This window comes from Juglans regia, chromosome 7, assembly GCF_001411555.2.
Source record: "Juglans regia cultivar Chandler chromosome 7, Walnut 2.0, whole genome shotgun sequence".
Taxonomy (NCBI): Eukaryota; Viridiplantae; Streptophyta; class Magnoliopsida; order Fagales; family Juglandaceae; genus Juglans; species Juglans regia.
Window position 1 is genome coordinate 8,445,671 of NC_049907.1, and position 14,565 is coordinate 8,460,235.

Consider the following 14,565-nt stretch of genomic DNA (forward strand, 5'->3'; position numbering starts at 1 on the left):
GGTCAAGCAAAAAATAGGGCATTCTCTGATATCAAGCATAAGGTATGGCAGAAGTACCAAAGTTGGAAGGAGAGGCTTTTGTCAAAAGGAGGAAGAGAGGTTTTAATTAAGGGAGTTGCTCTTTCTATAGCTACTTATTCCATGAGTTGTTCTAAGCTGCTTGGAAGCCTTGTAATGAGTTGGTGCAAATGATGGAATTCTGGTGGGGCCAGAAATAGGATGAACACAATATCCATTGGGTAAGTTGAAAGAAGATGTGTGAGCCTAAACAAGCAAGAGAGATGAGGTTCAAAGACCTCAAAACTTTTGATGAGGCTCTGCTAGCTAAACAAGGAAGGAGAACCATGTACGATAAGTCCACTCTACTTCACAAAATATGTAAAGCCAAGTACTTTCCTAATGTGAGCTTTTTAGATTCAAGGCTGGTCACAATCCCTCTTATGTTTGGAGGGGCAATTGGGAGGAAATAAAAGAGTTAGCTCTTGGTTGTAGGTGAAGAGTGGGATCTAGAAAATCAATAAATATATGGAGTGATTACTGGATACCTGGGGTCAAGAGCTTAAAGCAAAGCATAAGGGAGGAAGAGATCAGTGACAGTGTTGCAACAGTGGATAGCCTTATTGACAACCATACCAAGTGGTGGGATGTGGACAAAGTGTGGAATCTGCTACCTCCATCAGCTGCAACTGAGGCTTTGAAAACTATTATTAGCCCAAGAGAACTAGAAGACATTCAAATATAGGCACCAAAGAAGGATGGAAAGTTTTAGTGTAAAAAATGCTTATAGACTATTCAGATAAATGAAGAATGGAAGATTGGAAGGGGAGAATTCTAATGTTGTGAGGCAGAAGTGCATATGGAAAGTGATTTGGAATATGCAACTCCCAAATAAGGTGAAAGCCTTTTCTTGGAGAGCTTGCAAAGATGGGGTGCCAACTAAACACAACTTAAAGAAGAGGAAGGAGTTGACTGAAGACAATTGCCATTTTTGTAAGGGTGAGGTGGAGGATATTGCACATGCTATCTATTACTGCCCTACACTAAAAGAGAGTTAGAGAAACATTTACCTACCTTGCAGAAAACTGATACTCATCAAGATTTTATGGATATTGCTAGACAGGTCAGTGAAAAAGGCAGCAAGGAAGATGTGGGACTTTTCTTTCTAATTTCATGGAGTTATTGGTATACAAGAAATCAATTGGTACATGAAAATAAAAGCTTAATGCCTAACCAAGGATTGGCCATGCCCTCGATGTGCAAAAGGCCTATAAAGAGCTCAAATGTAGGCCTATGAAGATGAATAAGTATTGTTGTCACTGGAAGACCCCCACAAGTAGTTATGAAACTAAATGTGGATGGTGATATGTTTTTTTATCAACACAGTGCAGGAGTGGGAATAATTCTCTGAGATAATCAAAAGGAAGTGTTCATGGCAACAAGTAAGAATAAGCATGAGGTTAATGATCCCACAGAGATTGAAATGCTAGCTATGTTCAGGGGTTTACAGCTGAGTGTTCATTTGGGAATAAGTGATCTTATTTTGGAGAGCGATTCACTGCTAATGGTGCAAGAGCTTCTAGGTGCAGAAGATCCAATGTCCATGCTGGGTAACATTATCAAAGACACTCAAGAGTTGGTGTAGAAGTTCAAAAGCTGCAAAGTTCAACATGTTGGGAGAATGGGAAATGAAGTAGCACATAGGCAGTTAGGGTTGAGCAAAAATCCGACAATCCGACTCCGAATCAGACTCCGCTCCGGCTCTGCTCCGACTCCTACAAGTCGAAGTCGGAGTCGGAGTTTTTTCCCTATTGGAAGTCGGAGCCGGAGTCATTGAAGAACCGACTCTGACTCCACTCCGATCCGCCTTCGACAATTCGCCTCCGCCTTCGACTTGGTCCTCCGGCTCCATCTCCGATTTTATACATATTTTATAAAATTATATGTGTTTTTCTACATATTAATCATTTAAATTTTATACAACTATATCTTATATAGTTAGTTAAACTCAATAATATACTAGTTAAATAATATATTTATACTATAATATATAGACTAAATGACTAATAAATAATAATAGTTTAGTATATAACTATATGTAAATATCATACTATTACAAATTTACAATATTACTACCATGTTACATGTAAGTTGTAACACTAAATTACTAATGTATAAATATAATAACATGTAATACTAATGTATATATAATATACTATAAACACTAAGATGCATAATAACATCAACATGTAATACTAATGGATAAACACTAATCTATAAATTTAGAATAACATATAATACTAATGTATAATAACTAAAGTATTATTCATATAAATTTTATATAACAATATCTTGTATTAATTATATTTTTTGACTTAATAAATTCTCAACATATTCTTTTGATAAATATATTAGTAATACTAATATACATTAGTATATTAATTAGATTTATGGTCTAATACTAATACTATTAGTAATCCACTTTAACTAATACTAATATTTATACTAATACTATTATAGACTATAGTTATAACTTATAGTATTATACCTATACTAAATCATTGATTCACTATAACTTATACTAATATAGTTATGCTCAATCACTATAACTAAAACTAATGTAGTTATACTAATCATTATAACTATATATAGTATTAATATCACTATTAGTATAATATATAGTATTAATAATAACTAATACTAATATAACTAATAGTATAATATAATATATTAATACTATATTATATAAAAAATAGTAATACTATTTTTTGAATCTTCATTTCATATACGGTGCTTTTTTTTTTTAATATTCATATATAATAATATATATCATATATATATAATATAATTAAAAATAGATTCGTAGCAATTATAATAGTATACTATAGTAACTATATGGTGCTTTTTTTTTAATCTTCATTTCGTATACGGTACCTTTGTTTATTGTAGTGATTAGTTGAGTGTGGATATGGAATCATGGATGGTGGGAGTACATGTAAAAATAGGACTTTCTTTTTATTTTTAATTTTTGAATGTATGTTAGTATGTTACTTGTTTTATTTAGTTGTATTTTTTATTATAATCAAAAGTTTAATAAGTTTTTATTGTAATTTTGAAAAAATTGAAATTTGAAAGCCCACAATTTTTTTTTAAAAAAAGTGGGTCAAATATGAAGTTAAAAAAAAAAAAAAGTAAAAAAATCCGACTCCGCTCCGACAAGTCGGAGTCAGATCGGAGTCAGATTCTCTACATGTTGGAGTCAGAGTCAGAGGTCGAATTCGACCTTCGACAAAGTCAAAGTCGGAGTCGGAGGTTGGGCCCTCCAACTCCGAAATTGTCGGTGCTCAACCCTGTGTAGGCTAGCTAAATATACTTGGGATGTGAATGATATTAGTATCTGGTGAGGTCATTCCCTGATGTTATTTCTCAAGTCCTTTAGACTGGTAAACGTGTGTAAGGTTGATTTCAATAAAACTGATTTTGATATAAAAAAATATTATATCGTCATGTCTTTTTTTTATTTTATTATTTTGGTGTGTGTGTGGAAGTTTAGGCTTACTTAAGTTTACAAAATTTATATATGACAAAATATATAGAAATAAAAGAGAGATTAAAAAATCTAACTATGAAAATTGGAAGTCGGAAATACTTGGAGAATGAGATGAAATGATAATTCTATAAATAATTATAAAATAGTTTGTAGATAGTAGTGAAATGGTTTGAGTTTGTTTTATTGGATTCTAGGAAAGAAGAGAGAGTTGAATAAAAATATTATAAAGTTAAAATATGGTTAGAATATAATTTCTTAATATAATTTTTATTTTGAAACTTGAAAAAGTTGTATTATTTTTTATGTTTTGTTTGAAATTTTAGAAAAATTGTAATGATTAAGTAATGATTAGATGAAAAAGTTAAAAACTAAAAATTAAAAATTAAAAAGTGTTTATGTTTGAGTGTTGTTTGGAATAAAATTCTTAGAAATTTTGAGATAAGATGAGATGAGATGAATTTCCCAAACAAGCCCTAAGCATCTCAACAAGTTGCAACACCAGATAACAGCAAGCCTACGACTCTACAATTTTCCAACTCTGGTCTCCATGCCGTGAAAAATAGAAACTGAGCAAGAAGGAAAAAAAAAAAAAAGTAGAAGACAGTAATAAGAGAGAGTTGTTTTGTTATTCAATCGGTCAAGGGGAAAATAAAATAAACTTGTGTCATTTTTTTATCACCATGCCAGTGGAGATGGAGTGTGTTAATGTGTGGACAAAAATAATATTGTGTAGTGTCCTTCAATGTATGTGTTCATAGATTTAGACTTTTTGAGAATGGGAGAAAAGAGAAGAATGGGAGAAATGGAGAATCGCTCGTGTGAAAGTGAGAGGAAGTGAAAAGAAGATAAAGGAGAGAGAGGTGTGGGCGGTTAGATGAGAAAGTGAAAGGACCAAGGAGATAGAGTTTTTTTGGCTTTATATATGATGTAATTTATATATATATATATATATATATAGCATAATTTCAGTAAAATCTCAATAAAAGAAAAGTTGTTTGATTATTTCGATAAAACTTGGCACTCAATATGGATTGTATGCTTACAGAAAAGCCTATTCACTCGTGATAACCCGGCAGTAAATAGAGAGATGGAATGTTTGGATATTCGCTAAAGCTTGTACATTAAACTTCATTAATATGCCAAAAGCTAAAAAAAGACCAAAACTAGATAAATTCTTCCCTATAAATTCTAGCTGAATTAATGCTTCCAAGATAAGCTCTCCAACACTGATCATGTTTGCGAGGAAAGTGAGAACAGCAGATGAATCACCATTTTCGGAGTATGGCCGATCAGACCACAACGGAGGCTTGAATCATGTATTGAAAGGATTCTTCATCACAATAGCTGATCCCACTAAAAGTGGAGAGATGTTATGGATCCAACCTTTTTCTATCAATATATCATGATTTAATTACTACTTAGGAGTACTGTATTTCTCATCGAAACCTGATCAGCCATAAGGTTCATCTGATCACTCTATATATACCTCGAGCACCAGGTTAACTTAAGCACCTATTCTTTTACGCCATAACCCCCGGCTAGGCCTCAAAATTTGCTTAAGTAAAGTCATCTTGGGAACATTCCAGTGCTCCACGTGCCTAACAAATTTCATAAATGAGATCAATATGGTAAAATAATAATGTTGTAAAGAAAGGAATGCTTTAGATTGAGAAATGAGAAACTTTACCTGCATACTTTTCCAGATTGTGCATCAAAGTAATACTCGGTATATCCGGTTGCTGCAACATATGGTTTAAAATAGTTAGATTCAGAGCAGGCTTGTTTTTAACTTACTTTAGCTTTGTTTGGTTCAAAACAAGCAGGGTTGCAGATCAAAATCACAGACTTGACTAGAACCCCCCTCACATTCACTAGATTTGTAATGATGCCTTTGATAGAAGAAACTGAAACTGTAGTCCAAAGAGGACCAATGAGTTCACTAGCCTGAAGCAGTTTGATGCAAAAGAGCATTATACGTACCAGAAAGAATAGGCTTCCAAGGAAATGACAGGATACAGCTGAATCGCCAATGCCCTATTCCCTTATCCTATAATTACAATAGAAACATCATGATAGAAATATGTCGATTTTGGTTATGCAGTCTATGGAGGTGTAGATGGGAATGCCAATTAGTCCCAAGACTGAGATGGCTAATCAGGAAACAACAAACGATAAAAGAAATGAACTACACAACAAGCTCACCTCAAAATCTTCCCACTTCATAAGCTTCATATTTGACTTCTCTATAAGGGATCCAAAATTTGTACAATTCCTTTTGAAACGGCGAAGCCCTTTAAAGGAACCTGCTGGATCCGCAAATTCGCAATCCTCTACATAAGCATCAAGTGTAAGGTTCCCTGATCATTTGGAAAGGGGTAATCCTCGGTGAGGCCAACAGAAAATGGGCTCACAGACCATTCAATGTTTGGATCTAAATTTGATCCAATTGCATGTGGAACCACATCAATCCATATAATCCACACTTAATTGACAGTCTATGTTCATACATTTAATGAAGTAAACAGGCTTGCATACTGAATAATTAATAGGAGCATACCTCTTAATTGAAGTTCATAATGATGCAAATAACAAGGCTACCTTTAATTTCTACTCTTATTGCGCAGAAAGACTACTATTTGTGCCTTTGTTGCCGTACCTCAAGCATATATCATACAATTGCTGGATTGACACATTTTTTGGTGTTAATCATGCTTCTCCACCCAATCATTTGGAAGTTTCCACGTCATTTTAATTCTTACCTAGATAATATGGTGAAGTAGCTCTTGGATTGTGACCAACTGACTAAGAAAGGCTCTCAGAAATTATTCTATTTCAAATTGCTTTAGGGGGCTATCAAGTGGTATATGGTTACAACATAGTTCCCTCACTATTACTACCGTAGCAATTGAATAAGCACCCAACTATAGATAAAAAGGTAGAGGGAAAGAAAAAATGAAAAATATCAAATTGGACGGAATAAATCTGCAACTGTATTGGAAAACAAGAAAGCAACAAAGAGAAAGGTGTATCTGCGATTACCTTGGGGCAACACCAAATGAAAATCAAGGTATAGTATAAAGGTGAAAGTTTGAGCAGATATTAAATGGGGTTTCTCTAACCTGTGACGAAGTATGATCTTTCAAAGTCGTCTTTGATAGTCTCCACGACTTGGGCACGATCAACCAGTCCCGACCCATCTCCAGCAAGCTCAAGAACTCTTTCAGGAGCTTCAACGTTTGATGGGGAACGGAAAAACGAAGCAGCAATTCCCAAGAGTTCAGAGCCATACCAAGCAACCTTGAGCAACGCATTCTCGGGTTCAGATTCTTTACTAGTTGAAGAATTGCTCGTTGGGTTCTCTCCATTGCATTGGAATCTGTATGTTTTGGGACAGTAGTTTGGGCGGAAAACGATACAGCGGCGTTGGGAGTTGAGGTGTGGAGTGATGGAAGCAAAGGAAAGAACAGTTGTCATGTTGAGAGAGAGAGAGGTGTTGTAGTTGAAAGATGCGATTGGGAGTTGAATCTCTGCCGCGGTTTCCTCCAAGATAATTAGTACCTCTGCCACCCGTTTAGTATTTCATAGTGTATTTAAAATTTTTATTTTATTATTATTATTTAAATATTTTTTTAACATCCTTAATTATTAATAAAAATTTTAAAAAATATATAATAATATTATTAATTATTTCTTTAATCATTAAGTAAAAAAAATTAAAAAAATTAAAAAATAAATAAAGAGAGTAGTAAATACGTAGTAAGTTTATAATTATCTTTCTTTTAAATATCTCTAGGCCTCAAATAATGCAGCCATAGAAATCCAAAAATAATTTCTAAGCAAATTTCTTTTTTTTTTTAATTCTTAAGTTCCGTTTGGATAGTGAGATAGGATGAGATAATTTTAGATAAAAATTAAAAATTGAATAAAATCTTATTAGAATATTATTTTTTAATATTATTATTATTTTAAAATTTAAAAAAATTAAATTGTTTATTATTATTTTGAAATTGGACCTACTCATAAGAAGAATGCTTAGCTAATAAATTACTCATTTCTTGATCTTCGACCACTTTTAGTCACTGTGAACACTGCAGATCAATACAATAGAATGTGGTTATTCGAAACGGACCCTCTTTTGGATGGTTACGTCGTTCTCAATCCTTCAACGACAACAAAGAACAAATGGACACGTCAACAATCCACATCTAAATCCCATAAACCACATTACAGGGGATAACAAAATCAAATACATTTGAAAAATAGAAAACATATTCACTTTAGTGAAATCCGTTGCACTCCGCCACACCTCACTTACACTCCACACCACCGCACCTCCCCAATCTGTCGTAGACCGGCGAACCTCCCTAGTCCATCGCAGCTCGATGAACCTCTCCAACCCGTCGCACCCTTCAGTCCGTCGCACATGGTTTGCTTACTATCTACTAAATTCTTGTTTTCAAATTCAGATTCTTGTTTCATGTTTTCAAACCTCTTGTTTTAAGTAGGAGATCTTTTTAAATTCTTGTTTTGAGTAATTTTGATAAATCAGTTCATGTGATTTTCAGGTGAACAATGAATATGTTAGGCTAGATAGGAGTGGATTTGATGGCCAGTCTATACGTCACACTGATGTAAATCCTTTTCACATTTGTCTCCTCAGCCATGACAAGAAGAGAGAGGAAACACAACTCAGGAGTGGGTGGGGCTAGGGCTCGAGGGAGGGAGTGGTTCCTATGAGAGAGAGAGAGAGAGAGAGAGATGGAAAAGGGAGAGTTTCTATGCAATGCGGCTACAAAGTTTGAAAATGGAGTGTCTACGTGGCATATTCCCATTGGATGTCGTTTTTTAGGAGAGAAAAGTTACGCATGCGGGAAGGTTTTCTCTATTTGAAATGGAAGAGGTTTGATTACCTATACACCCCAAGATTAGTATATTAAGAAAGACTCTAAAGAAATGAAAGCTTTCAACTTGATAAGTAGATTTATCCAAGTTCAAGTTGGAAAAGGACATATGCGAGCACTAGTAGGTAAAAGCTTTTAGAGCAGTGCTACAGCTACAAAGGAATTACACAAAAGTAATCACACAAACTGATATGATTTCATGTGATCTATTAAGTCTACTTTACAATAAAAGTAACTTTACAATATGACGATCCACATGAAACCACATTAGTTTGTAAACTTACTTTTATATAATCTCTTTATGACGGGAGTATTTCTTAAAGCTTCAATAGGTTAAAACAAGTTGATGTTGATGTATAGAAAGAAAGAAACCAACCTAAGCATGAGATCCATCAATTGCCACAGCAAAGATCTTAAAAGAAAAAATAACATCCATGAATGATGGGTGTCAATATTTGCTGATGCGCCATCACACATCTCAAATATTCTAAAGCAACAATATCTTCTTTTTTTTCCCGGAAAAATATATATAAAAAAATTGAATTGCAATTTATTTCTAGCAATACAGGGCTTTGACTGTCTCGGGCAATATTAAAAGAATTTGTTACCGTTCAAAAAAAGAGTCACAAACCTTTCTTTCCCTTTGATACATATAAGGATGAAGGAATCTAAAGACCATTTGGGGAAAGTAAATCACTTCATGTAGATGACTATTCTCGTGAACTACTCGGACGTGCTCCAGTGCTTGTATCAGCATATCAACTCAATGGCAGCAGGTAAAACACAAACCTTCCTTGGAAGAAACCCTAAATGTTCCCCATCAGATTGAATGTATATGCTGCCACTGCCTGAGAGGTCCTCCACTTCAATAGAATGCACACTGCAATACCACTTCACTTAAGAATGAACAAAATTGAAAAGTAGCTAAGAAAATAAATATAATTTTAATTTGTAAAACGTTTTGTAGCTCAGCAAAAGACGAAATAAATTTATAACTGAATAAACTTTTATCGATTGGTAAAACATTCTGTGATGCCGTTAGACTGCTCTTTTCAATGAGTTCACCTGAAATAAGGGATAGTTTTGGCATGAGCAGTTGTGATGTGATGACAATATATATTACAATCAACCTGTACATCTTAACTACCCTTCTCTTAGTTGTAAAAATGTACCAAAGTACGTTTCATTCTTGGGAGATAGCCTCGTTTTGGTTCTTTGAGATCAAAGTATTCTTGAAAGGTAATCTCATTTTGGTTCTTTGAAATATTAACGTTCTTGGAAGGTAATCTCATTTAAATAAAAAGTAATCTTTACAAATTTGGGGAGGGAAAAAAAGGAATCTCCGTGGAGGGAAGGGAGCAATTGCCACTCCTCAACCTACCCCCCGCTACCAATGAATGGCACACATACCAAGTCAAACACCCCCTAACAGCTGTAATGAATATCAACTACAAACCCAAGTGAGCTAAATAAGACCACCAGCATGGATGGCATGCCTCAGAAAAAAGCAGGCCACCCCAAAGGCTATGGTTACAGAGATACATCCTCCAGATCATGAAATGTGTCAAGAAATTCAAATTACAAGCAGTTGGGGATTCCAAGTAAGAAGCAGAGTAGCTAAGACCAGCTTATATTAAGACTAGGTGAACACACCCCCGAAATACAATATAAAATTGTGTATTTACACGTTAGTTTAGTCAATAGCAGGAAGTCGCAACAAACTTTGCATGGGAGATGAAAGTTAAATTGATCAAGTACCCTCACATCAAGATTATCAAGTTTATTTGTAACTTTATTAGCCAGATTCTCAATCATAGCTAAATATCAGGGGACAAAAGGTGCAAATATTGAGATATATATTTTTTATAAGTAAGAAGATTTTTTATTAATAATGAAATAGGCATAACCCAAGTACTGCAAATATTGAGCATATGGGACAACAGCAAATAACGGTATAACCTGTCACTTACAAAGAGAGAATATACCTTCTTGAAGATACATTTTTCACCAATAAATGGGTTCCCCAGTAAAGCTTGTGTAGTTTAAAGATAAAGTCGTACCACTTGAAGTCCTGGAGGATCACAACCTGAATAGAAAATTTTTGGAAAATTCAAAGTTACCAGCAAAGCACCTAATTTAGATTATTCAAAACAAATGTTAATCAGTTAAGGATCAGATTCACATGAAAACTGCTCTACCTCTAAACTTCCACTGCAAGGGTCAGCATTTGGTGTAATCTTCATGCCACCTCCAAAATATTTAGCATTTCCTATGCAAAGGGCCGTCACTTGAGAACATACTTCCCACTCACCCTCATTGACCTATAATCACAGCATACAAAGAAAATTTTAGTACTAATAATAATACTGTGGAACTACATGATGGCAAGAATAAAGTGAAAAAAGGAATATAAAAATGCTACACTAGACAAAATTTGGTTGCACTGACCCTGATTCTTAAGTCTTTGTTATGGTGCCCCATAAAGGCTTGCAAGGCACCAAGAACATAGCATAAATTTCCATATCTCTTGTATCTAGAGGCATAAAAACCTGCTTTTGCACTCCTGAAAAATTTACAACTCAGAGTAATGAGATATTCAATATCAGCACGCCTAGACACTAAATCTGAAAACCATAAAATTAGCCTTACAAATGAATGTCGGCAACATTTATAAAGTAATGTAATTCTCCTCTTTCTGTACTGATAACCCCAATATCTATCCTTGATCTCAGTCCTGAAAAAAAAACCCTTTACTTAGCAAGGCATAAATGACAAAGTTAAAAAGCGTGGAGGAACGGTCAGCTAATGAAGCTCCTCAAGTCTTGGGACAACACAATCATAACAGAAGTAGTGAAGAATCAAAGAAAAACTTAAAGGCACCTTTAGCTATGCGCTCAATGGCTTCATGAGGATCATTTTTCCTGAACAATAAATGAAAATAGATATCATAATCAATGATCTTGAACACATACCTTTAGATGGAACACGGAATCGAGAGAAATGGCAAAGAGTAACGTGAACTGACCAGCCAAATGTTCTGGCAAAATCAGATCCAGTCCCTAAGGGTATGATCTGTACAAATGCACAATAGAATTATGTCTCCTCTTGGAAAGTCCATGTGAACCAGTACAAAAATCACACTAACATGTTACTGTTGAGTGAATTTTGCAGTTAAGATGAGCGCAAGGCACTTACACCAAGTGCAGTTGAGCAAGCTAGCTCTCCATGATTAGCAATAGGTTTTCCATCCCAGAAGAAGCCATTAACAACCTGCTTATTGCAAACCAAAGCATTCGGCGGTATTCTATTTACCAAATACATCATCTAATATGAAAGAATTATAATATCCCGAACTACCAATCTTAAAATTGCATAATATCAACTCTTTTATCATCCACAATTTCAGTAGAAAATTTTTCAAATTAGCTTTACAACAAACTTATTTTGGTCCATATCCAACCAAAGCGTTTGATAGTACAAAGGAAATACTCTATGAGCAAATTCGCATCTCTTTATTAAATTCATTAATCCAGTAGCAGCCATGAGTACTGCATAAAGAAATTATGCAGAAAGGTTCATGAATAAATAAGTTTTCAGTAGATGTAATGTGGAAAACCTCATGGAGAGTTCCGTCACCTCCAACTGCAATCACAGCATCGGCACCATCCTGTATGGCCTGCATACAAGCAGATTGACAATAGATGAATTAATCAAGACCAATCCTTCAGTACAGACCCTAAAATGTTTAAGTCTTAATGTTGCAGCCTCCAGCACCTACCTCCCTCGTTATGTCTACTGCATGAGAAGGACCCGAAGTCATGGATTCGCATATCTGGCCAAAATACAGAAAGCTCTTCACAAAATAACGCAAATATCAAGCCAAACAAAGTATTTGTAAAAAAATGCAACAGATGTAGCATATCCCCTGACAGACCGGATAGATATTGATACCGTCAATACCCTCCTTATTAACTTTTTCGAGGTAAAGAAAAAATGAGTTCAACATAAACTTTTTAGATAAAAAACTACATTGGGACTCTACAAAATCAACAAATTCATTATCCTTCTAGTGCCTAAAATCACCCCGATATGGTAAAATTATTTGTGAATATAAGGTAATACTTTTCACTTGTCTGTATATGACACAAAAAAGAATAAAATATTTATTAACATGACTTAATATCAGAATAGATATAGAAATAAGATATAATTGCTTTCATCTAAGATACAAAAAATGAAGCTCATCAAGTACAAAGCGGCCATTATCATCCAATCCCAAATAAAACTACATAAATGGGAAATTCATCTCATAGTGAGTTACCCCAGAATGCGCTCATATTCATAGTGCACAAATGGTTTCTAAATTACAGTTTATGAGAATAAGCGCAACCCAACCCACAATATATTATGCAATACATAATCGAACAAGCTTGATATGTGCGCACGTATTTGAATATGTATATACATCTCTATAACTCGTGTCAACGAACAAAAAGAGAGAGAAAATTCACATTGCAGTCTCCACCGAGGCGGGACCTTAGATACGGAAGTAATTTCTTCCATTCCTTTCCCGTTCTACCATTTGCACCTGCGAAGCTTTACGTTAAGGACCCACAATGCTCTTCAAATTTAAAATCTCGACGAAAAGAAAATGGGGTCATTGATCCAATGCCAATTCTTCGGAGAAAACAAAGCAATAGACAGACAGAGAGAGAGAGAGAGAGAGAGAGAGAGAGAGACCTCGAGGGTTGACGACGAAAACGATGTCGCGGCGGGGAGAAGTGGAGGAGGGCGAATCGGTGGAGAGATGAGGTGCCGTGGGTTGTAGGTCAACTCTGAAAATGGAGGGTTTAGCCATTGCGAGTCCCACTCTTCCCAATGCTATCTGATAGCAGAAACTGGGCATCGTTTTCGTTTTGTTTTTGTCACGCAGCTCTGTTTTGGGTTATTAATCTCTTAATTGTCGTTGCTTGAATGATTAAAATGTCGCTGCCGCGGCCTAACCTTGTTAGCTCCGCTTTATTGTCTTCGTTAGACGACATTCGTTGTCGCGACAACCCAGCTTTCCCCCCTCGGATCTATCTTTACAAAACCAAAAAAAAAAAACGAAGACTTTACTTTATCTTAAGAATTGTGTGAAGAAGTTTTTAGACTGCGTTTGATTTTTAAATTCAATAGATCTTAGTCTAATTTTAAGTCGAATCTAATATTTAAATATTTAACTTAATTGTTAAACTTATTACAATTCAAAATCTTCACTTATAACCTTTTTCTAACTTAAAATATTTTTATACGTAAGATTCTACAATATTTTTTAATTTCTCAAAAAAATATTAAATTCATATTAACATCTAAATATACTTTAAACTCAGTTTAGATGGCCTCACATAACTCTCTTCATTACTCAACTTATTATTATTCATAAAAAATTTAACTCAACTTAACTCAGCTCAACATCTAAATGCAGCCTAATTTTTAAAGATTTATTTTGAAAATTGTTAATTAAATATTATAAAGTTAAAACATTATTTAAAAAATATTTTTTAATATTATGTTTCTTTTAAAGTTTGTAAAAACTGTATTATTTTTGTGTTTAAAAATGATTTGATAATAATTAGAAGAAAAAATTAAAAATTTGAAATTAAAAAATATTTTTTATTTGAGTGATATTTAAAAATAAAATTATAAAAAATTTTGAGAATTATGTCTATCCGAAAATACCCTAATTGTTATTATTTTTAACTCATTTGTTGACCTGACGTTATATTAACAACATTTTACATAATTATATTTTAAAATTAGAGATATTTTTATAAAATAATTTATAAAAATAAATTCACTTTATAAAATATCTTTATTTTAAAATATATACTGTAAAGCATATTATAAAACATGTTGTGTGGACATCATAATTATTTTTCAGAGGCTGAATTTTCAATGTTGATCACTCCCTATTAAAGATCAGAGAAAGGACAATGCTAGAGGGGTGAGAATGGTGCCCCTGCATTATACCTACAGTGCAAATGTAATTTTTTATTTTTTTCTTTCAAATATTTTTTAAAATATATTTTAAAAAATTTAAAAATTTTAAAAAAATACAAATTTACTAATATTATC

At 33.8% G+C, this 14,565-nt stretch overlaps 2 protein-coding genes across 2 annotated transcripts; both read right to left on the minus strand.

Moving 5' to 3' along the window:
• Nucleotides 1-4,527: 4,527 nt before the first annotated feature.
• LOC109003528 lies at nt 4,528-7,099 on the minus strand. Its single transcript, XM_018981695.2, has 5 exons — nt 6,667-7,099; nt 5,750-5,904; nt 5,528-5,594; nt 5,235-5,286; nt 4,528-5,145 (listed from the first exon to the last, which is right to left on the minus strand). Exons 1-5 carry the CDS (start codon nt 7,019-7,021, stop codon nt 5,052-5,054), a joined length of 723 nt encoding a protein of 240 aa, XP_018837240.1. The 5' UTR covers nt 7,022-7,099; the 3' UTR covers nt 4,528-5,051.
• Nucleotides 7,100-8,879: 1,780 nt separating this feature from the next.
• On the minus strand, nt 8,880-13,512 carry LOC109003526 (sphingoid long-chain bases kinase 2, mitochondrial). Its single transcript, XM_018981693.2, has 12 exons — nt 13,189-13,512; nt 12,960-13,036; nt 12,227-12,280; nt 12,065-12,124; nt 11,644-11,718; nt 11,474-11,520; nt 11,329-11,369; nt 11,098-11,182; nt 10,897-11,011; nt 10,647-10,769; nt 10,434-10,534; nt 8,880-9,328 (listed from the first exon to the last, which is right to left on the minus strand). Exons 1-12 carry the CDS (start codon nt 13,352-13,354, stop codon nt 9,199-9,201), a joined length of 1,074 nt encoding a protein of 357 aa, XP_018837238.1. The 5' UTR covers nt 13,355-13,512; the 3' UTR covers nt 8,880-9,198.
• Nucleotides 13,513-14,565: the final 1,053 nt, after the last annotated feature.

Coding starts and splice junctions, on each gene's coding strand:
- LOC109003528 (XM_018981695.2), bottom strand. CDS start 7,021: ATGACAACTGTTCTTTCCTTTGCTTCCATCACTCCACACCTCAACTCC. Junction 5,905..6,666: donor AAGATCATACTTCGTCACAG/GTTAGAGAAACC, acceptor CCAAATGATCAG/GGAACCTTACACTTGATGCT. Junction 5,287..5,527: donor TTGGAAGCCTATTCTTTCTG/GTACGTATAATG, acceptor CATATGTTGCAG/CAACCGGATATACCGAGTAT.
- LOC109003526 (XM_018981693.2), bottom strand. CDS start 13,354: ATGCCCAGTTTCTGCTATCAGATAGCATTGGGAAGAGTGGGACTCGCA. Junction 13,037..13,188: donor TTTCGTCGTCAACCCTCGAG/GTCTCTCTCTCT, acceptor AAAGCTTCGCAG/GTGCAAATGGTAGAACGGGA. Junction 11,370..11,473: donor TTTGCCAGAACATTTGGCTG/GTCAGTTCACGT, acceptor TTTATTGTTCAG/GAAAAATGATCCTCATGAAG.